This window comes from Saccostrea cucullata, unplaced genomic scaffold, assembly GCF_032062105.1.
Source record: "Saccostrea cucullata isolate Sc308-1 unplaced genomic scaffold, CSIRO_AGI_Scuc_v1 ctg16, whole genome shotgun sequence".
NCBI lineage: Eukaryota > Metazoa > Mollusca > Bivalvia > Ostreida > Ostreidae > Saccostrea > Saccostrea cuccullata.
In genome coordinates this window covers 467856-490430 of record NW_026933130.1, presented here as the reverse complement: position 1 = coordinate 490430, position 22575 = coordinate 467856, and the positions used below count along the sequence as shown (strand labels likewise).

General features: G+C 32.3%; 2 protein-coding genes across 2 annotated transcripts in view; one reads left to right on the top strand and one right to left on the bottom strand.

Moving 5' to 3' along the window:
* Positions 1 to 17052, top strand: part of LOC134237335 (uncharacterized) — a 31065-nt gene extending 14013 nt beyond the window's left edge. The window contains exons 5-11 of the mRNA XM_062719441.1: positions 1264 to 1370; positions 1485 to 1619; positions 1956 to 2079; positions 13762 to 13851; positions 15590 to 15784; positions 16038 to 16172; positions 16451 to 17052. Coding sequence (XP_062575425.1) covers positions 1264 to 1370; positions 1485 to 1619; positions 1956 to 2079; positions 13762 to 13851; positions 15590 to 15784; positions 16038 to 16172; positions 16451 to 16756 — 1092 coding nt within the window. The 3' untranslated portion in view covers positions 16757 to 17052. The remainder of the gene's footprint in view (positions 1 to 1263; positions 1371 to 1484; positions 1620 to 1955; positions 2080 to 13761; positions 13852 to 15589; positions 15785 to 16037; positions 16173 to 16450) is intronic.
* On the bottom strand, positions 17037 to 22102 carry LOC134237327 (uncharacterized). Its single transcript, XM_062719433.1, has 2 exons — positions 21841 to 22102; positions 17037 to 17386 (listed from the first exon to the last, which is right to left on the bottom strand). Exons 1-2 carry the CDS (start codon positions 21957 to 21959, stop codon positions 17107 to 17109), a joined length of 399 nt encoding a protein of 132 aa, XP_062575417.1. The 5' UTR covers positions 21960 to 22102; the 3' UTR covers positions 17037 to 17106.
* Between the last annotated feature and the right edge of the window lie 473 nt (positions 22103 to 22575).

The window sequence follows — 22575 nt, the reverse complement described above, 5'->3', positions numbered from 1 at the left end:
ATACAGTAAGTATAAAACTTACCCACTTTTTTCCCATGCACATTTGTGCCATATTAAACTAATAGAAAAGACAAAATAAGATAACCATTTCTTTTTTAAAGATTGCTTCATGGATTTTATATTAAGATTATTGTCTCAAAGATCTTATTCAAGTTTTTCAGCACAAATGGTATCCAATTCCTTGATCGTCGTAAGGGGAGCCATGTTTTTCGGCGATACGTTTCAATCTCATTATGAATGTTTAACTAATCGGGATAGTTTACTTTGGCGATAAACAGGAAATTTGAAAACAAAAAAAGAAGATAAAATTCATAGCCGTTTCACTGCTTTAGTGTTACTAGCTTACATACTATATGGCATTGTAAAATGTGTTAAATATGCTTTCTAATCGTCGAAGTTTAGGCTATATGAATGTTTTTTTTATTTCGTTGAAGCTATCACAATAGAACATTCCAAAAAAAGGCGCAAAGTTTAACTCGTGGCGTTTGGCGCAAAATTATGAATAGTGACTAGCCTTCCATAATTCTAAGACAAAAGCACTGTTATACAGAGATATATACAAAAAGATTAAGAGCAGAGGTCCGAATAGCGTAATATTTAGCGAATTGGATTTTCATGCTCGCCACTTGGATTCAATCCCCCTTGTGTGCAATATTTCTTTTCACTTTTAAACCTCGAATTTTCGTTTTTTTTTTTTGGGGGGGGGGGGGGAATACACTGAAGACCTCTCGTTGCTCGCAACGAGATCGTATCTAGTTTATTAATTTATTTTGCTGAAGGAGGTTAGGGTCCTCTTGATCTGTCTTGATAAAATATCTGTTTATTTACGTTTATACTTTTTTCACACTTTATGTTCTGACACCAATATGTGTCCATATTTTACTTTTTAATAAATACTAGCATAAGTAAAATTCTTGTCTTCGTTTTATTAATTTTGTTTACGCTCATATTGCATTATATAAGGTCTTTTTTTTTTGCTTGACCATCAGAAAGGTACACAATATTAATCTTTTGTCAAAAATGGGTGTACATATAATTTTTTTACTCGTAAGTAATGATATGTGCTATTTATTCAACATTAGTGCTTCATTATAGCACGAGGAGTAATTTTGTTGTAGAAGATAGGATGTTGTGTACTGGTTAAACTATATTTTTGATGAGAAATGACAAATTGGTATTTGATTTAGTTAATTTTACTTGCTGAGTAATCTTTACTTAAGCAGAAATTGCTCTTATAATTAACGAGTTAATTATCTTGGACAGGTGGTAGACATGCTCTCTGATGATACAATCGTACCAAATGAAGTAGAGCAACAGTTTCTCATTAACCATACATCGTGTCATTGTCAACTGATTAATCCACAACCAGGGTAAGGAAACTGAAAAAAATACTCCTTTCAAAGAACAAATTCTTTATAAAACAATATGACTAGGTGACATATCTGAACGTTTTACATTAAAGATGACATGAACTCTTTTTGTAGATGTGATCAACAATGTCCACATCCATTCCGAAAGGTTAGAGTAGGGGACACATGCACGTGTGAATGTCGACAAGACAGACTGCCGTGTCTCGAGATCAAATGGGGAATCGAACCCTTAAGCACGGAAAGTTTCAAGTAAGTATTTCTTTTACAAGTATTTTTTTTTTTATAAAAATGAGAGAAAATTTTGTTATATTATGAAAAGAAGGCCGGAATTTTTGGTAGAATGCATTGGTTAACCACAACACACTTCGGAAGGATTTTTTTTTTTGGTTGATATATTTTTGCTGAAGAATGTTGTATTAAAAGTAGTTGAGTTCAATATGCATGACTTGTATTTTTTGACTCGTGAAATGTGCCAAATGGTGATTTGTCAAACGGTGATAATAACTGAAATATCTAACATTGAAAGTTACTTAACACGACTTTGAAATCCTCGATATAAAACATTACTTTTTAATTATTTTTTAGTTGTGTTAAAGAAAAACGATGTATGCAACCAACATGCCAAGATGGACAGTTTGATATGAGGAAAGGGTTTTGTCCAGGTACAAATGAGCCATATCCGTATAGGAAACGGCGGAATGTCCAAAGGTAGACGATGACGTCACAGCGTGTTACTGCCTACCTCATCACAAGTCGTAGTCACGTGACTAAAAAATACCTTCATTCATCAAAATTGTGTTCCATAAACTATTTATTTATTATATTTCATTTTCATTAGCACAAACAACGCTGTGATGAGTCTAGTCAACAGACATGCGCGAAGTTACAAGTGCCAAAGTTTTCACGTGCCTCGACGCGCGGTGAAAGAAGCGGATCAAGTCCGTCAAAGCTACACAGGGTTCTAAAGCTGAAATCTGCATTTGTGTTTATCTAATCAAGATTTTTAATGGAGCTTTTCGTAATTATTTACTTAAACTTTATACACGTAAGACAAAGATCAGCTGATGGATGATATTCTGCCTGTTCTAGAAGAATCAACCCATGGACTGAATATTGAACCATACTGTCCCTCATAAACAGTCCCACAACCTCTAATGCGTCTAGGGAATAATATTTGGTTCATTCACTCAGACGTTGATTTGAAGGTCTGATCTCAGGATTAAAGAAAAGAAGGAAACACTGTAAGAATTCTCGTCATAGATATTACAGGACACTGTATTATTCCGAACAGAAACTTCACGAATTATTGAATCTCACGATACTTATTACTCTCGAAGAAATAGTCCACGATATATGTATACACTTTTACGTTTCGTATTGTAAATTTTGTCTTTGATGTCTATATCTTTTTATCTTAAGTGTAATTCGTTTAGTTTGTATATTTACGAACTGTAAATTAAAAGATAGCATAAATCATGAGATTATTCCATAAGTTTTGATCACGTGATTTTCTTTAAAATAAAAAAAATCAGATCTTTTGATACAATCATCATTAATTGAGGCAATTCATTATTTTTCAATTAGACAGGAACAGATTATACATCTTGTTATAATTCTAATTTTTTATGCCCCATAAGAAGATTCGGGTGTGTTTACATGTAGTATAGATCTGTCTGTCTGTTTATCTACAAGAACTTTTACATTGCCTATAACTTTTGATTGTTGGAGCTATCATGGCTCTCATATTTCAAATGTGTATCACTTGTGACAAGAGGTAGGAAACAAAATAATTGACCTCTTGACCTTGGAATTTTGCGAGAGTTTACTCAACTTTGACTTGCTTTTGAACAGATGGTGCTAGGACTTTCATACTAGTGCTTCAAATAATGTGCATTCATTTTAGACCTTTTCATGAATATTTTTTTGATATTTGATCTTGACCTTTGAGTTTGACACACTTTAAACAACTTTAAGCTTTGGACATAATTTTTAGAACTAGGGTCTTCATATTTCTCAGGTATATCCCATGTGAAAAGGTCTATCCTTTGGGTACCAGCAATTCTGACCTTGATCTTTGACTCTCCTCTGATAATTTAAATTAACATTGGTCATAATTTTTGAACAGTTGGTGTTGGGACTTAAATAATTCATATGTGTATTTCTTAATTGACAGGGTACCTTTTAACTTGACTCTCCGGCCTTTCAGTTTAAAACACATTTCAAAACTGTAACTTCGCCATAACCTTTTAATATTTAGTTCTTGGGCTTTCACATTTTTTTTCGTCCGTTTTTGACCTACAATTGAGAAAATTCAACCTTCGCCAAAAGCTGTCGATCAAAAGCGGGGGCATCAGTGCTTCACAACCACATCTTGTTTCTTTTTTTGAATTGACAACCTTTTTTAACAAGATAAAATAAATGATATACAGGAGAAAAATCATGAGTTGTTTCTTTCTAAGTAAATTTCCTTTAGAAAAAGGAAAGATCTTGAGAAGAAAATGTCTACTTAAAAGTTTTTTTTAAATTTAATATGTCTGTGTCAAAGAAAAGCGGAACCAGAGACGGGGTCCTGGATCCCCTGAAATTTTCAAAGTAAATGTAATTGAATTTGTATTCTGTCGTCTTAAAGAAACACAGATTTTTCAATTACAGACCTCATCTATCAGAAGAAAATTAACTTAGAAAAGTGTCATTCGTCACCTACCCCCCCCCCTCCCCACACAAACACGAAGTTAGGGCAAGTTGTCATTTTGAAAATCTGTATACTATTCAGTGAGAATAATAGCCTCCTTTAATTTTGTGATATAATAACAATTTTTATGAAAGGCGTCAGTTTAAAGAGTTTATATCTGCTAACAAGTTCATTATATCGACCAAAGAATTTGTAAAATGCTGACTTTAAATGATGCATCTTTCAATCATAAACTTATTTGTCAATAGCCTCCTCCTGCGTATCAAATCAACTTTGAGATAATACCATACGCAGGTACCCACATAAGGAAATGACGTTGACGATTTGAAAGTTGTAGATAAAACATATGCCATAAAACCCAGAGTTTTCAGAACTGTTTTCCTAGTAAATGATCCAAATTTATTAGAAATGTGTCAGAATTTTGTCAATTGATAAAAACGTCGTACATATATTTAAATGTCGAGTTGAAGACTCTAAGAAGAAGGATATGGAGATAACGAACAGTATTCAATCTCAAAGTCCATAAAACAATACAAAACAAGAAAACATTGATGTAACCATCAATTGTCGCCCGGGAAATATATAAAGTAAACAATGGAAATGACCTTTGATCATCAAACCGCTTCGATACGTGTGAAAAGGCATGCGTCTAATTGATGGAGACGATAGTCGCGAATATTTGGAAAACTTATAGTCGGATAAATGTCAAACAAAAACGATACCATTTTAAACTTCAATTCCTCGAGTAAATGTTGGCTGCATAAAATATAAATTGAAGGTAGACACATGCATCACCTATATTCAAAAATGTATTTAATTTTCAATTTTAGAATATAAAACACGAAGTGTGCATAGTACGTTTTTATGCGAGAAGTAAAATTCGATGATCTAAAAAAGGGGACCTGTCGTTTTTTCGATAGTAAATGATAAACAACTTTATATATTAAATGTGAAAAACATATCTATTTTTAGAGAATCACTTTATGGAAGTAAATATATTATGTATCTCGTAATTTATAAAGGGAAAGAACATTCTGATTAACAATCTTTTCAATGTTTAGAAAACCTTTAATTTTGAATAACTACTCCCACCCCAATCCCCATATACCAACACTTAAACTTATATGTATAGAGCAGCCCGGTCCTCCGGGCTGCAATAAGAGCAGAGCAAATACGGACCCCCGAAACATCAGAGGTGGGATCAGGTGCCATGGAGGAGTGAGCATCCCCTGCCGACCGGTCACACCCGCCGTGTGCTTCTTGTCATGATCAGGAATAACGGAAAAAATCCGTCGTCAATTCAGTGTATAAATAATGGACTAACAATTGGTATGAAAAACGTCAGTCAGCATTTGACTCAATCATAAATTGTATTTGCTGACAAGGTCATTGTATCGACCATAGAACTTACGAAATGATGACTTTAAACGAGACTGCTGATATTCTTGTTTCATCAACTTGCTTGTCAATAATTTACCTAGTTTTATAAATTGTTCATACGTAGAGCATGCTCTTGCGTATCGAATCAACTGAGATATATATACTCCGTATGCAGATGATGAAGGTATACTAATATTGCTGCATAAGTAAGGGAAGTTGACGATAGAAAAGTTAAAGTCATCACGTGTATCATATAGCTTGGTTGTTAGATTACCATTAGTGTCTTTAGAAGATACGTATAAGTTTTTTAAAAATAAATTCTGTTTTACTTTAATACATAAAAATTGTGAATAACGAGACAAAATTAGTATCCCGGAAAGTCAAACAGATTGTTGGCATATCTGGTCTCCTAAAACCACATATATGTATACGTTGTTAGCGAGAAACTCAAGCATCTACATTTAGACCAGAATGCATATTTTAAAAAAGATGCATTTTGTCTAAAATAAATTACAGGTTTGAAATTTTACTTAGTTCTTATTTATTGATCAAAATAGACGCTTGTTACTTTTTTTAATAAATGAAATATGGCGAAAACAAAGAGAATCCAAGCTCATAAATCTATTCAAATAACACATTTACAATGCAGAGAAAAAATGGTCCTGTAAAATATCAGAGATGGGACCAGATCCCAAGGAGGAATGACCATTCCCAGCCCGCTGGTCCAACAGTAGGGAAACAGGATAAATCCATAGATAATTTAGAGTGTTAATGATGTCACAACAATTTGTATGAAAAAAGGCAGTCAGAATATTTAACTCAATGATGGCATTTGCAACAGACTATAGAATTTGCAAAATCATGACCTTAAACGATACTGCTGATATTTATATCTCGTCAGCTTGTTTATCAGTAGCTAAGGCTTGCTCGTTTTAGAAATTGTTTTTCGTTAAAACTTTTGCTTTATTCTATCGAATCAACTGAGAGACATAACCCCAAATGCAGATGTTAAGGGTATATTGCTACATAAATAAAGGAATCTGACAAATGAAAAGTTGAATTCATTATGTTTATCATAAAGCTTTACTGTTAGGCTACCATTAACATCTTTTAGAATTAAATATCTAAATACCGGTATGACACAGATGTGTCAGACTCTGAAATATCTTTCATATCAAATTCACTGGGATATATCGAGTCGAAATATGAATGGAAGTTACTCTTGATCGTTGAGAATATGTTGTCTATACATCTAAGCCACAGCAACTATTTTCTTCTCAAGTATAAGAATTTGGTATAAATTTTGTATAAGATCTTCATTTAAATACAGAAATGGGTCTCAAAATGAACATTTAAAAATGAAAATAAATAAAATAACTTTCACCAGACTAAAATTCACTATATTATCTGAATATAGAGTCATCTAAATTATCTATAATGGTCAGAAGTAATCTTTGAGAATTTTAAAATCATAGTTTTTACTTTTTTTACGTATTTGATACAAAAGAAAACAACTGGACGAATAAACAGATCCTAGAAACAACATACAAACGTCCTTCTATGATCAGGAACAATACAATAATATACTTGGAGAGAATATTATTATAGTATTCTTTGGTATACCTTTCACGTATTTTCACTGCAAAAAAACTGTCTCAATGCGGAATCCGGAAATGTTTTATAAGTAGCTCTGCAAGGACATAAACGTCAGTTTTGCATAATTCATTATATAAATATAGTACAAAGTAAAGCAAATGACAGACCAAAAATGTATGGGCGGATTTTAGACATCAGCAAATAAGATTTATAAAGTATGAGCAATACTGTCTATTTGTGGATAGAAGTAAATTGCTCAACTCATTTACTTCGTCGCAGTAGTGTCGCTATGGAAATTAGATATTTCAAAGTTCCATCTTAATTTCTCAATAACTGCAGAAATATGACAGTGAGGAATCTCCATTCTGATCGAATGAACAGATACATAAAATAATTTCAATTAAGTTACATGCAATATTTTTGTCTCGCTACTCAATTTCAAATGACATGTATAAATTGATATGAGTAAATAGGGAGGACATAGATATTTACGAACCCATCAGAAACGTTCTGAGATCCTTGCAGAGATATCATAATAATCACTTTAATAGGGAGCATATTTACTTGGTTGAAATCTAAAAGACGCTTGCAAACAATAAGTTATTACCGAGTCGTAAACAATGAGAGGATTATTATTAAAGGGTCTGAAACTGCCTAGGACCTTTTTAATGCCCCTTTAAACTGTACAGTTAATTGTCAGTTTTGATCTCATTTAAACGCAATATTTAAGACAAGACCAGTTTATGCTCATGCACTATAATTAAAGTGATAAGCGGATATCACAACACTTTTTGCGAAAGAAAAATAGTGAAAAAAATAGAAAAACCAGTAATATTCATGCCATAACCAAAGAGAGCCAACTCTCTTAAATAAAGGTCCTTAAATATGTACAGTCTAATCAATTGATTCAAATACCTGTTATTACTTTAAAACCCTTTCTATGATAATATATGGATAACGTGCTAGTCTACAATGCTTTGTCTTTAAAATTAGCAAGCATCTGTAAAAATCGAGATGAGTGCTTGTTCCAAATTTGCACACTTTTAAAAATTTGGTGTAGAAAAATCTTTGCAAGAGAGGAATTTTTCCGATCAAGATAAATACTTAAAAATCGTTTTGTTATGTTATGTTATCAAGCAAATTATATCAAGTTGCTTGATATGAGAAAAATGAAAATAAAAGAAAAGGCAAATATATATGATCATGTACGACCTTGACGTTTGAGTTTGACAAAGTTTTCGAAAAACTTCTTCCTTTTTTAAAACGATAATAGCTACATGTATCGTAAAGGCTTTAATATTTCAATATTATTTAATATTTATACACAAGATTGCCACTTTAAGAATAGAATTAAAATTTGTGAAAGTGCGAGGCTATGTCAATCAAACCCGTCTAAAAATTTGAGGTTTTAATAACTTTTAGATGAAATAATATTTTTGTGTGAAATGCTATTAAAATATATAAGTCGTGATATTATACAGAAAATATTAACTTCAAATCTGTGTCCATGCACCTTTAAATCCAGCTTTAATGCACTTTTGACCTACGAGTTTTAGCACCTTTTAAACAATTTTAGGTTTGAGAATAACATTTCTATGTATGAGTAATTTTCAAAAATAAGTAAATTATTAACAAACGAGGTACTGAAACAAGACTATCAGCAGTCCCTTTTAATGTCATCATTTTGTAAGTTCTAGGGTCGTTACAATGGCCTTGTCAACAAATACAATTTATCATTGAGTCAAATGCTGACTGACGTTTTTCATACTTATTGTCGGGCCATCATTTACACACTGAATTTTGGACGGATTTTCCCGTATTTTTACAATCATGACAAGTAGCACACGACCGGTGTGACCGGTCAGCAGAGGATGCTCACTCTATGTATATCAAGTCTCGTTTAAAGTCATTATTTTGCAACTTTCTTGGTCGATACCCTGTCCGTGTCAGCAAATACAATCTATCATTAAGTCGAATACTGATACACACCAATTACATAAGACCAATATTAACTGATGTTTTAGAGGTCTGTATTCGCTCTGTTCTCGATTTATATGGTTTCAATGAAATTTTAACAGAATAATGTTTGTTCTCTTTATATTTAAGACAATAGCTGCATTTGTGTAAAAAGGAATATTTATGATAAATGCGCAATGGAATCCAAACCATATTTTTTTTTTATAAATTTACATGTATAGATATTGATATGTTTGTTAAGCTTTTATTTAAAAAGAGGTTCTTATCACTTAAAAAAAAATGGATTTGTGGACTTTGAGAAAATTGAATCATATAAAGGTATACATGTTGAGTAAAACGATTTCGCTATCGACATAGGGTACCTGTCATAATTCCCAGAGAAGAGTGTTCAAAGAATATGAAGTATCGTAAACCTTGCCATGGGCTGTTAAACAGGAGCATCAGAGTTTCAATTTAAAAATTTAAATTCATTTATTTTAATTTACGAAAAAAATTAAGATATCATCAAAGTTTACTCGGTTCTCTTTTCTTTCGTTCATTTATGTGTTGTGAAACTTAAATTATAGTATTTTTTGATTGTCTATAAGATGACAATCAAAAAATAGACTAGGCTAGGACATAAATTAATGTTAAATCATGTTTTTTTTTACAAGAAGCAGGTCAATTGCAGGTAAATATAGGTAAATCCTTTAATAGAGAACAGAATGTAATTGTTTTCAAAATACACTGATTCTTCTCTGTTTAATTATCAAGTGTATAAAACTGGAACACACTCATTGTGCATAGGTTATATTATATGTATAGTAAAATATATTTTATTTACAAGTAGACTATTATCTTTTCTTAATATAAAAGTTATATGTGAATGAAATGGTACAATTCTTTAGACACATATTTAATGAAATATGAATTGATTTTAGTACTAGTATATATTTTATGAATTAAATTATATATTTTTGGTGACACATTGTGTTCTTGTTATTTAGTTTTATTATTATTGATATTTTTATATTTTCAAAGCATCAGTTGTACTCATTTTGAATATATGAAAATTAATAATTAACATTTAATCCTTTTTGTTTTTATATTTTGTGTGTATATTTTTTGGTAACCAAATATTTTGATATATAGCTTTGATTTAAAATTATTTAAGAAATGAATTTCATTTTTGAAGATTCATAACGCGCTTCATGAAATATGCTGGCGTGAAGCATCGTAGTTCATAACCTCATGAATCTTCAAAAGTGAAAATCATTTCTTATATTTATTTTATTTTTCTGATGAATTGCCATAAATTTACGCCACTGAATTGTCATTTTTAAAGCAAAACAGCTTGCACTATATTTTTGATGTCGACTGCAGTATTATGACCCAACAATGGACATATTCATGCTCATTTATGGTAGTTCATGAGAAAATGAACTGTATTCTATTTTGTAAAGAATCATAGGGGAAAATTATTGGAAATGTAAATATAATACCCTAAAAACAGGAGCTATTTTTCTAAGACTCATTTGACAATCATCAAATATGCAGCAGAATATTTTTTTATATAAAATAAAAGCTTAATATGCAATCATAATGAAAGATGCTATCTTTTTTTCAAAAATATACGATATCAAAATAAACATTCAAAATATTAATGAAATACTTTAAATAATGTACACATTATTAGTTCTCTCATATATATGTATCAGTTTAATTATATAAAGAGAACAAATCTCTCATTTCATTATATGAACACAAATCACAAATTACAAATTTCTGCTTTTTTCTTAAAACATTATATAAAGGCATCTTCCGCTCATTAAAGAAAGTTTAGAATTCTCAATTCTCGAAACACAATGATTCATAAATGTACACATTATTAATTCTCTCATATATATCTATCAGTTTAATTATATAAAGAGAACAAATCTCTCATTTCATTATATGAACACAAATCACAAATTACAAATTTCTGCTTTTTTCTTAAAACATTATATAAAGGCATCTTCCGCTCATTAAAGAAAGTTTAGAATTCTCAATTCTCGAAACACAATGATTCATAAAAGCTATTATATAAATATTGCATGTAGTTCTGTGTAACATTGAAAATTTGGAGATCAAGTCTTCAAATAATCTCTTTGAATTTCCAGCTGTGATATAATGAGAAAAAAATACTTGCTGTGTGGCCTACAACGTAATATCAGTTAACAATTGTCGAATTGATATATCACAATGAGCTTGAAATTAAAGGTATTACAGAGTTTCATATTTTAATATTTTACTAGAAAAGGACAATTGTGGTAATCTAACAATAACATTTATGATAAAAATGATGATTTTATTTTTTTTTTCAATCGTCTTACTCTTACTCGTGAAGCAATATACCCTTTCACCCCCATGCATATGTGTGTATGTCTCAAGTTATATTGATACACAAGATCATGCTTTATGCGTGAACAATCCCTAAAACGAAGAAAGATGTTGACAAACATTTTGATGAAACAAATACATTGTATATCAAGTCTCGTTTAAAGTCATTATTTTGCAACTTCCTTGGTCGGTACCACGACCGTGTCAGCAAATACAATCTATCATTAAGTTGAATACTGATACATGTACACACCAATTATGTAAGGCCAATATTTACTCACTGAATTTTCTGCGTGATTTTTCTGTTTGCCTGAGCTTGACAAGGAGCAAAGGGAAGGTGTAACCGGTGGAAAGGGGGTGATTACTCCTTAATGCCACCCAATCCCACCTCTGATGTTTTAGAGGTATGTATTTGCTCTGTTCTCTCTCTATATGGTTTCAATGAATTTTTAACAGAATAATGGTTGTTCTCTTTATATTTAAGACAATAGATGTATTTGTGTATAAAGGAATATTTATGATTAATGCGCAATGGAATCCAAACCATAGTTTCTATAAATTTAAATGTATAGATATTAATATGTTTGTTAAGCTTTTATTTAAAAAAAAAGTTCTTAATACTTAAAAAAAATTCTGGATTTGCGGACTTTGAGAAAATCATATCATATAAAGGTTTACATGTTGAGGTTAACGATTTCGCTATCGACATAGGGTACCTGTCATAATTCCTAGAGAAAAGTGTTCAAAGACTATGAAGTATCGTAAACAGAAATAATTGTATTGTAAACAGAATACTTATTACATTGTATTACAATTATTACATTTTATATGAATAGTGTGTAATGAACTTGTTTTAAGAATACTTCGGAACCTATTGGTGATTCTTTTAGAAAAGATATAGGAACCAACATCAGAAAAGTTCCTGAATACATTTTTAACAAACTATAATTATATCAAAGATATTCCTGGAAAAGTTTACTAGGTACTATTTATTTTTAAATAAGTGGACCGTAAAATTATATTCTACAGTAGTGACTCATAGGAAAACTGTTTCAAGGGCGAGGTTAATGTTACTGCAGACTAGAATACCTGCAGTAAACCATTTTCGTTTACAGTTCGCAGCATATCTCCAAGAACATAAATCAAAACACCTAACTTAATCGTATGTTGTCAACGTTATGACCGACACACTTACTACAGAGTTGATGACAAAATACCAGAGTTTTTTAAAACTATATTGTGGTTTACTGCATTTTACTTTTTTATGTCTGAGACCATGATTAATTAGTCTTGCAGACATCATTTAATGCAATTGCCGTTTCTCCGAATTTTGCTACAGGTGTTAAATATCCATGTAATATATATATGCTTGCTCTGGACAGAAAAACAATTTTTCGGATTATTATGTGCATATTTACGTACGTGTATAGAATAGAATAAATATTTATAATATGAATCACATTTAATTCAAAACATTAGTATTTTTTCCCTAAGATATAGTTCATATTTCTCTCAGATACATAGACCAAATTTTGTGTCTTCTTTTATGAAACTCTAAGATGACCCGCACCCTTGTTGTCATAAATAGCGTAAATAAAATACCATTCAATATCGATCTACATGCATCTTCATAATGGCAAGGTTTTGTGATATCGTTCCCTTGACGAAAGTTACTATCAAAAATTCAGGCAAACAAGATGTTTTTATGAAACAATGAAGTTTCTCAAACGCAAGCGAAACTCCAAGGTCAAAATGTCAAACTTGTTGGTATCAAGAGGAAGTTAGCTTGTCACAAGGAATAAACATGTGAAATTTTAAATCTCTAGTACGTTTCCAAAGTTATGGTCAAGGTTAACTTAAAGTTTTTACAAAATGGGTCAAACTCTATGGTAAAGGTAAAAAATATTTTTACCAATTGAAAGGTCTTGTCATAACGAATACACATGTGAAATATGAAAGCCTTAAAAGCGCCAATTGTTCGAAAGTTATAATCAAGGTCAATTAATTTTTATTATCTTTTTTTGGAAAAGTGGGCCAAACTCCAAGGTCAAGAGGTCAAATTTGGTGGTACCCAAAGAAAAGTCTTGTCACAAGGAATACGCCTGTGAAATATGAAAGCAATGGCCCCATCTAATCAAAAGTTATGAAAAAGACTATAAATTAAGATTTTGCAGACACACAGACGAACAGACAAACAGTACAAAATTTATATATATCCCCGATTCTTCAAGTACGAGGCATAAAAAGTTACTTTATTTACATTTCTTGCTGGTTTAGGACTGGAACCAAACAGAAAACAGCCTTTATTGTGGGTAATCCGGAATTATGCAGCTTGCATATTCTCGGTTTCCTACATTCAATTATGTGGCGAAGAGTACTTCCTTGTAAACAAAGAACCAGGCCAGAGGGGGTGATTTTTTCTTTCAGACGTATTCCTCGCTTGTAGGCGTTAAGATATGGTCGATACAGTTTGATCAGGTAATAAAGAAGGATGAATGCAAGATGAACTAGAAAATCTGTACAGTGTATTAATATCAGAAAAGATTCTACTAAAAACACTGAAAAATTCTCTTAGCTATTGTACGAAAATTAAGAAATGCATTATATGATATCAATACATAAAATATCATCTTCTGAAACTTGCTTCAAAACCGTCTCAAATGCTGTCAATACCCACTTTCTTCCATTTCATGTAAACATTCATTTTACTGTGAAACCATGGTGTGACGTTACATCAACTGAGTAACAAAAGTTAATTTGGAGAAAAATTCTTTATATTGTATGTGCACTGTCTGAATTTTCTCCTTACCAAGGCATTGTTGTAAGAACTTGACAGTGCGATATTTTTATTGTGGCCCAATACTTGATATCGCGATTACTTAACTTAGCGGAACTCTGTTGGATGGGGGCAAATGTGCTTTTGAATACAATGCAAGATCAATCATTGTAGAATTTATAGGGACAGATAAGTAAAAAATCCTGGTGGAATACTTTGCTAAACAATCACTGAACCAGCCTAATCAATTTTTGAGAGGAGCTAATCCTAAAATGTTACATTTTTTTTAATGATATTTTTAACTAAGCAGACTCTTCTCATTAAATTTTCATTGAAAATTGTCATATTTTAAGGTAAGTCACTTGTCAGCTTTTTAGAAAAGTTCACGCAGAACCTCTAACTTCAAAAAATATTTATTAAAATTCAATTTTTATAAAATAATTGTATTCAACAATGTATATTTTTTAACAATCAAAGAAAAAAACTGCTCAAAAATCTTCAAAGAAAAGATTTATTAGGGACTATTTTGTGGTGGAAGGATATTTAAAAATTTTTTAAACAGGATTTTTTATATTTTATTGCTTCGCACTCGTGAAAATATCAAAAATCCTGTCCCACTCGTGAAATAAATTCCATATTCAACTACAAAACATTGAATATCCTCTATTTATTTTTCTAGTACCCAAAATATGTTATATTTTAGTGCAAAAAGGTCAAATAATTATTTACGCGCATTAATTTGCAAGATTTGATCAATGATAAATATTATTCAAACTTTATTACGTAAAGTCAAAAAATTTGTTGCCATGGTTACAGCTAAAAAATATAATAAGAGATAATTGTATAAAAGTAACAAACTAAAGGGTTAAAATTTAAGTGCAAATAGGTCTTGATTGTACCGTAGCTAAGAAAGACGCACACTGACGTCCTTTTTCCCTGCGATTTTGAGTCACACTTTATGAGTACTTATCCAAAATATACTTCTCAAAAAATCCTTGATATAAGAAATTTGAGGAGTGACTTACCTTAAAGCTAATAAAATATTCTAAACTTTTCTTTTTTGTCAATCTACTACATGTATTTTGAGTTCAATCCTTGGCAACACATTGTACTTTCGGCATAAAATTGTTCGAATCATTGCATTGGATTGTCACTAATGTCATGTGCCCAAGAGATTTAGAGCTTCCTTAGCGGTAGTAAGATAGATAACTGCGAGGTAATTGCAATATTACGTATTGCTCAACTGGTACAGCTTCTGTATGTACACTTTGTACATGTATAGTCTGTGGTGTTTAAGGAGGAAGGGATTTAAATCCTGGTCTGAACTGTTGCATTTTCATTCTTTCTTAGCACTGATATACATGTCCTTATAATTACTAATACATGTATATTATATAAATGTATGTAATATATTAAGCAATCTTTCCCTTGCATATCAAGGAATTTAATGGAATGGCAGAACCAGATGTCACACAGATAGGTCTGGACATTTTGAGTGAGTTTCTAGAGGTAGCCATCCACAGTATTCTGTATGACAGGGAGCTCTACCCTGCTGGTGTGTTTGAGAGAAGGAAGAAGTACAACGTCCCAGTACAAATCTGTGTTCATCCAGAGGTCAATCGTTACATTACTCAGGTACATGTACATGTGTATATTTTTTAATTTTGTTTTATTTATCTTCTGTTCTTCTAAAGAATTTTTTTGTCCTCTGAAATTCCACTCTTTGAATGATGAAATGTATTTTTCAAAAATGATATCCTTAGCAACTATTGTATAAATTACATTATGAAATATTTTAGAAATAATTTTGTCTTATCTATTGAAATATTAATACTGAATTTTAAAATTGTTTTAATGATTCAATCATACTTTTTTCATGTTTGTTTAGGTAGTTAATGGTTTATCAGAATTCAACACCAATGGTCAATTAGAAAAAGTTGCAATAGTGATTTGTAATAGTGATTCACAGCCAGTAGAAAAATTCATCCTGGAGATCAATAAGCCATCAGTATCTCAACAACAGGTAAATTAAACAAAACTAATTTAACTTAATTTGGAAATTAATTTCATTGCATAGCATCAACACCTAAGTTTTAATAGTGAAAACAATGTAAAATGTTATGACTGTCCTTGCTAATTGTTATTTCTTTATACAGGTGACATTTTTAATAAATATTTAAAGAAGTAGACATACATCACAAGTGGGAAATTGTGGGATATATATTTTCTCAAGAGACCAATACTTAATATACAAATTGCCAAATGTGTATGAGTTGATTTACCTGTCATTGCTTTTAACAGACAGACAGATATCTGTACCAGCTGGAACAGTCCTTGAGGTCATTCTTACTGAAGATCAACATGGCCGACTCTCTACTGAAATCCCTTCCTACCGACTGCACCTGGACGATCCACGCAACCACACAAGAGTCCGCAGCAGCCAGAATGTTCGATAAAAATGTGGAAGAAGATTTCCCTTGGTTAGAAGCCTCAGAAGAGGAAACTAGGATGGAAAGTCCTTCTATTTTGCCCCTTAAATCAACCACGTCCCCATACTTAAACATGCAGATGTATGTAGAGGAGGCAAAAGAGAGCAAAGGCAGCTGATGTTCATTATATAACATTGAAAAAGTGCTCAGTTTTGTGTTCAGTTAGAAGATGTGTTTGAAGTGCCTAACTTGTTTTTAATATTTGTTATCATGTTAGAATAATTCTCTGTATGAAAGTACATGCATGATTTCATCATAATTGAACTAAGTCAAGATATCAATTTTAAGCATTATGGCTATCAAACATAGTACATTTCTTTTTTCATCTTTTGTATGAAGCTCATTCCTGGTGTACAATGTATCTTAATTTATTTTAGAAAAAAATGTTTTTAGATAATAAAACAATTGTAAAAGGATCTTTCTTTTTAAATCAGTTAAAAGGGTTATTTCCCATAACAGAATCAATATCTAAGTCATTTCAGACTTGTTAAATTGTTCACAGATTTCCAGATTTTCTGTTTCATCATTGGGTTTAATGATATGTCCTTCAGAGTGAACTTGATGGGGTATGACATCCCATTGGCGGATATGAATCAGTGATCGGGAATTCCCAGTGGTGTCTTCAGACTTTTTACCAAGTCTGATTTTTAAATGACTGTGGCTATGTATGACATGTGAAATAGCATCACTGAAGATATCAGCTCCGTAACTGCAGTGACAACAGTAGAACTCGTATTTATCACTCCGCCTGGAAAAGAGAAAAAAATATGTTAATTTTTTAAATTTTTAAATAATGGATGCAATTGAAGATGTTGGGTTCATATCAGATTGATTCGGGGGAATTCTCTTTCACAATTTTCAAAAATCGTGCATTTTTGTACAATGAATATTTGTAAAATCAATATTCCTGATTGAAATACAAGTATGTAAGCCTCTAACTTTCTAATTGTTCGAGTTTAAAAAATGAAAATCTGTTTGCATCATTCTTTCAAAACTTTGACGCAACAACACTTCTAAGACCCCTATCCATGAAAACTGCTGTTCATTGCAAGTCTTATGCAAAGTTCAAGGAATGATTATGTACTATTTTTTTTTTATGGACAAAAGATATATTTTTTATAGAAAAGTTCAAGGTAAAAATCTTTGCCTGCAATATATCGATTCTCAAAAACCTCTGTTACAATTCTCAAAGTTCATAATCATAATGTATACATAATGTATAAAACTGCATGAATTCAATGTCAGCTACTGAGTTAAGTATGAGGAGTCTGAAGGAAAATGCGACTTTGAAAAATTATAAAAGAGATTTTAAAAAACTGATTCTGCTATTCTTTCAGTCAACTAGTTGGCATAAAACTTATTGGCAAATTCCTCAAAAAAAAAAAATAAAAAATAAAAAAATCGGCATAAAAGAATTAACGATTTGAACAAAATAAATCATTGGTACTCAAAACTTATCATGTCAAATTCTTCTACATTTTCCGTGTAGTGCTAATTAATTACATGTATCAATTCACTTTTCTTTCTGGTAACAAAAATTATTGATTTTCTTTGTACATGCAATTTTCTGCTAGTCTGTTAGAAATCTTCTCAAGAAAATCAAGACCATGATTTATCATATTAATGTCCAAGCGTTGTCATGTAAAGTTCAAATCATGGCCATAGAACAAAAGGTAATCAGTATAGGAAATATATTCGTGTATTGGGATTTAAAGAAACTTCTTTAAAACAGGATTGATATAAAAGCTCTTGCACATAGTGTACATGTACATTCATTTTTTTTCAAATCGTGATTTCGGCCCTAAACTACAAACATGCATGTTGGTTGGACCGTAATTTTTACGGAAATTTTATAGGTAAATGAAGTGGCGGATCCAAAAATCTTGAATGGGGGGTCGGGGTAGGGGCCCACAGCCACACCAAAACATTTGATGTGTTAAATCATGTATATTTTGCAATTGGACACAAAAGAGAGCCTTGGTCCTATCGCAATAATCCTTCTTTTTAAAGTCTATGTATCTTTTGCATTTAACCTACTTCTTTATGCTTTGTTATTATTGTAATTATATGTCACTTTATTGTTTTCATAAATCTTTATTACATTTCACTTTGACTTTTATCCTTCTTCATTTTGCCCTTACTTCTATGTTGCTTTATTCTTTTAAATTCATTTTACTTTCTTTTAAATTGATACAGTTTCTTAAATAATTATAACTATTACGAACGTTAACTCAATCACGCAAACAATGAAGCATATTCAATGAAGACGAATACAAGTTGTCTTAATTTAGTGCCGCATTATAACGCTAGGTGGCAGGGGTGTTCGCTAAGAATGTTGGTAAAATTAGGTAAGCAAACCCGGGCCATTATTCAGTTTTTTCAATTTTCTGTCTTAATACTTTATTAATCAAACTTAAATTTTTAAAAGACTGATGTTTGTTATTAGTTCAGGTATGTACCCGATACATGCCATTCCCTCGGAAGTCTCGCTAGATGGTAAGATTTCCCCTGGAAGACTGACTTCATAGTGATGCTTCCTGCGGAAGACTATACATTGGGACTCCCCCGGAGAAGTTTCAATATAGTCTTCCGTGGGAAATCTCGCTATATATAGCAATTCGTCCCCATTTCTAGCAACCCTTACCCCGAATAGTTTTTTTAAATCGTAAAACAATGTTTATATATACTAACGTTTTCAGTTTTTGAAGAAAAGTTATCCGTTCTATCATGGACCTATATACTAGTATATAGGTTCTATATGAATAAAATTAAAATAATATCATTTTAATAGTGTTTTTTAATTAAATCATTTTAACCATTTAGTTAAACATAGATAATCTTCACGAGTACATATGGATACTGACTCTCTCTCTCTCTCTCTCTTGGATGCAGTCGCCAGCGTGGCACTGTGGTTACGGCGTCTGCTCTTTATAGAGTCACGAAATACAGTAGTAATACGTCGTGGGTTCGAATCCGACTATAGGATGTGGAGTTCGGTCCTTCGGATGAGATCTAGACCGTATTATCCGAGGTCCCGTGTCGCAGTAGGTGCTGGCACGAAAAAAGATCTCTCACTGCTCGATGGCTATAAGTACCGAGTATATAGGACAAATTTGCAGCTCTCCACCGGCAAGAGGTGGTTTCTCCATTTGAGTGAAAAATTCTCGAAAAGGAAATTATACAATGCTATTTAAGTATAAAATATTAACGCACAAAAAAAGACCGGGGTGTTTCTAGTATGCCTGGGTGCATGTAGTCTGGCTCCGACTTAGCCTTCCATGCGCGGATCTAGATGGGGGGTGGGGGTGGGGGGTTAGGACCCCTTCGAATTAACAAGGTTACTAAAACAAGGAAAAAAGATACCCCCCCCCCCCCATGAAATAGAATTTTGACGTTTGAGCAAGTTTAGGTTTTTTTCTTCTCTTTATGCTTGTCAAGAAATTTCTGGGATTGGATTTTTTGTTTGACTGGGTTGCCCCCCCCCCCTCCCCCTGGAAAAAAATTCTGGATCCGCGCCTGCCTACCCATAACGCTCCTCAATCCTTTGCAAAGCCCTGTCCCTAGAATCACGCGCATAAGCAGTTACTATCTGTCGTGAAATAAAGTTCAGTTCAGTGGAAGGTTCTGAAAAACAACCCAATTTATCAGGGTTAACTAGTTTTAAAATCTGTAACATTTTTATAACAATTAAACTGTAATTCAAATATCCAACAAATAACTTTAGTAGAGTTATATTTTTCAGGCGAGAGAACAGTGACGTAGCATTGTTTTTGAAAGTCGGGAGGGGGGCAACAAGAGAATAAATATTCAAGCTACCCGGCTGAAAACATCTGACAAGCGCAAAATAAACCCCAGGAAATTGTCCAAACTTGAAAATACTTAGGCGTCGGAACCGGGGAAGGGGGGGGGGGGGCTTAACCCCCACTTCTTTCCAAAGATAGACTTAGTGTAGACATTGAACATTCCTGCGTAGCTTTAGCCCCCCCCCCCCCCCCCCCCCCTTTCCATGGACACGATGCAGTAAAGGTATAAAATGGGGAAAGTGGTGGTATTTGGGAAAAAAAATTGGCACTGGAGTTCGAACGTTCAACCCACCCCCACCCCACCCCTCCTCTCGAAATAGGATTTTTGTGTTTGGAAAATGGACCTCTTTTTTTCTTCTTTTTTTTTTGAAGGTCTAAAAAAATTCTTAAATACTTACCCCCCCCCCCCTAACTTTCAATTAGCTTCAGACGCCAATGAAATCCTATTTCGGGGGCGTGGTGGGTTTTGAGTTAGATTCAACTTCTTTAGAATCAAATTTAAATTTTCTTCCTACTATACGTACTACATTTACTTAATTGACCCATACTCTTACAAAAAGTGAGTCGACCTTTAAATGAACATAGTATAGTATAAAGCTATGTCTGAAAAAGAGGCCGCTATTCTTGTGTGCCCAGAGAAAATAATTATGGAGTTTCCATCATTGGATCAGGAGATCGGATCCGGCCTTCAGAAGTATTACTTAAGGCGTATTGAAGAATTTCAAATAACCCGACCCGGGTTTGCTTACCTAGTTTTACCAACACTCGTAGCGAACACCACGCCACCTAGCGTTATAATACCGCACTAAATTTTGACGGTTTGAGGTAGACAACTTCCATTCGTCTTCATTGAATATGCTTCATTGTTAGCGTGATTGAATTAACATTCGTAGTAGAGATAATGCTAATAATTTATTAAAGAAACTGTTTAAGTTTAAAAGAAAGAAGAATGAATTTACAAGAATAAAGCAACATAGAAGTAAAGACAAAATGAAGAATGATAAAAGTCAAAGTGAAATGTAATAAAGACGAATATGAAAACAATAAAGTGACATATAATAACAATATAATAACAAAGCATAAAGAAGTAGGCAGAATAAGAATAAAAGCAAGATACATAGACTTTTGGCGGTAATTCCCTTCCATATGGTCCCCCTCTAAATGTGTCAAAAATCAGAGAACATGAAGAAAGTGATGTCATAATAAAGGAAGTATTCTCAAGAACTGCAGATTCAAGTTTGTACAAATTGTACTCAGACGAACATACTAAGTATCTGAAAATCGGCATCCACGACCAGCAGTGAGATTAAACTCCGCTCCTCAATACGAAATCATGTGCCACGCGGGTGACAGATGCCACAAATTATATTTTTAAAAAATTACCTTTCTTATCACTTACCTCTTGATGACTCGTTGTCGTGGCTTTAATTGATGAATGTCCTGGCCTGATTTACATGAAGTACATGATGCCAGTGAAGCAAAAACAGATTCATGAAACAGGGGTCCAAATGCAGGCATACTTAACTCCTAAACACCCGGCGGGTTTCTGTTCTAAACTTGGTAATGCTGCACCAAAACAGAGAATCAGAAAAGAGACCAAAATTCATCACGTATTTAAAGGTTTCATCCGATTTGAGCCCCCAGTCAATGTAAGTACCAGTATTACATGCATTTATGGCGATTCGTGACTTCAGTGTATTAAGACAAAAAAAGTATGAAGGTAATCACTGTACATGATTTCGTGCAACATGGCAGAATCAAAGAGAAAAATCAAAATTTTTATCTGAAATATCTCACTCGTGATGCTAGGATAATTATTTTGAATTAAAACAAATTACGATTGGGAATTTTTTATCACTTCTATGACATCATACAAACAAGAGGACTTTTTAGGACAACATTTTGCTAAAAAGTTTTTGAATGAATTATGATTTATAGAAATTCGAATAGAATTATAAGTCGGATAATACAAGAGTGCAAATTATATACCCACCGAAATTCCAAGTAACTCTTCAAAAGCAAAAGATGGCTGTATTCAGGTATACTTATCTTTTTTAAATTCATTTAACAGACATGACCGTGTTTTACTTCTTACCTTAGAATGGACACATGATATTTATTAAAGATATATCTT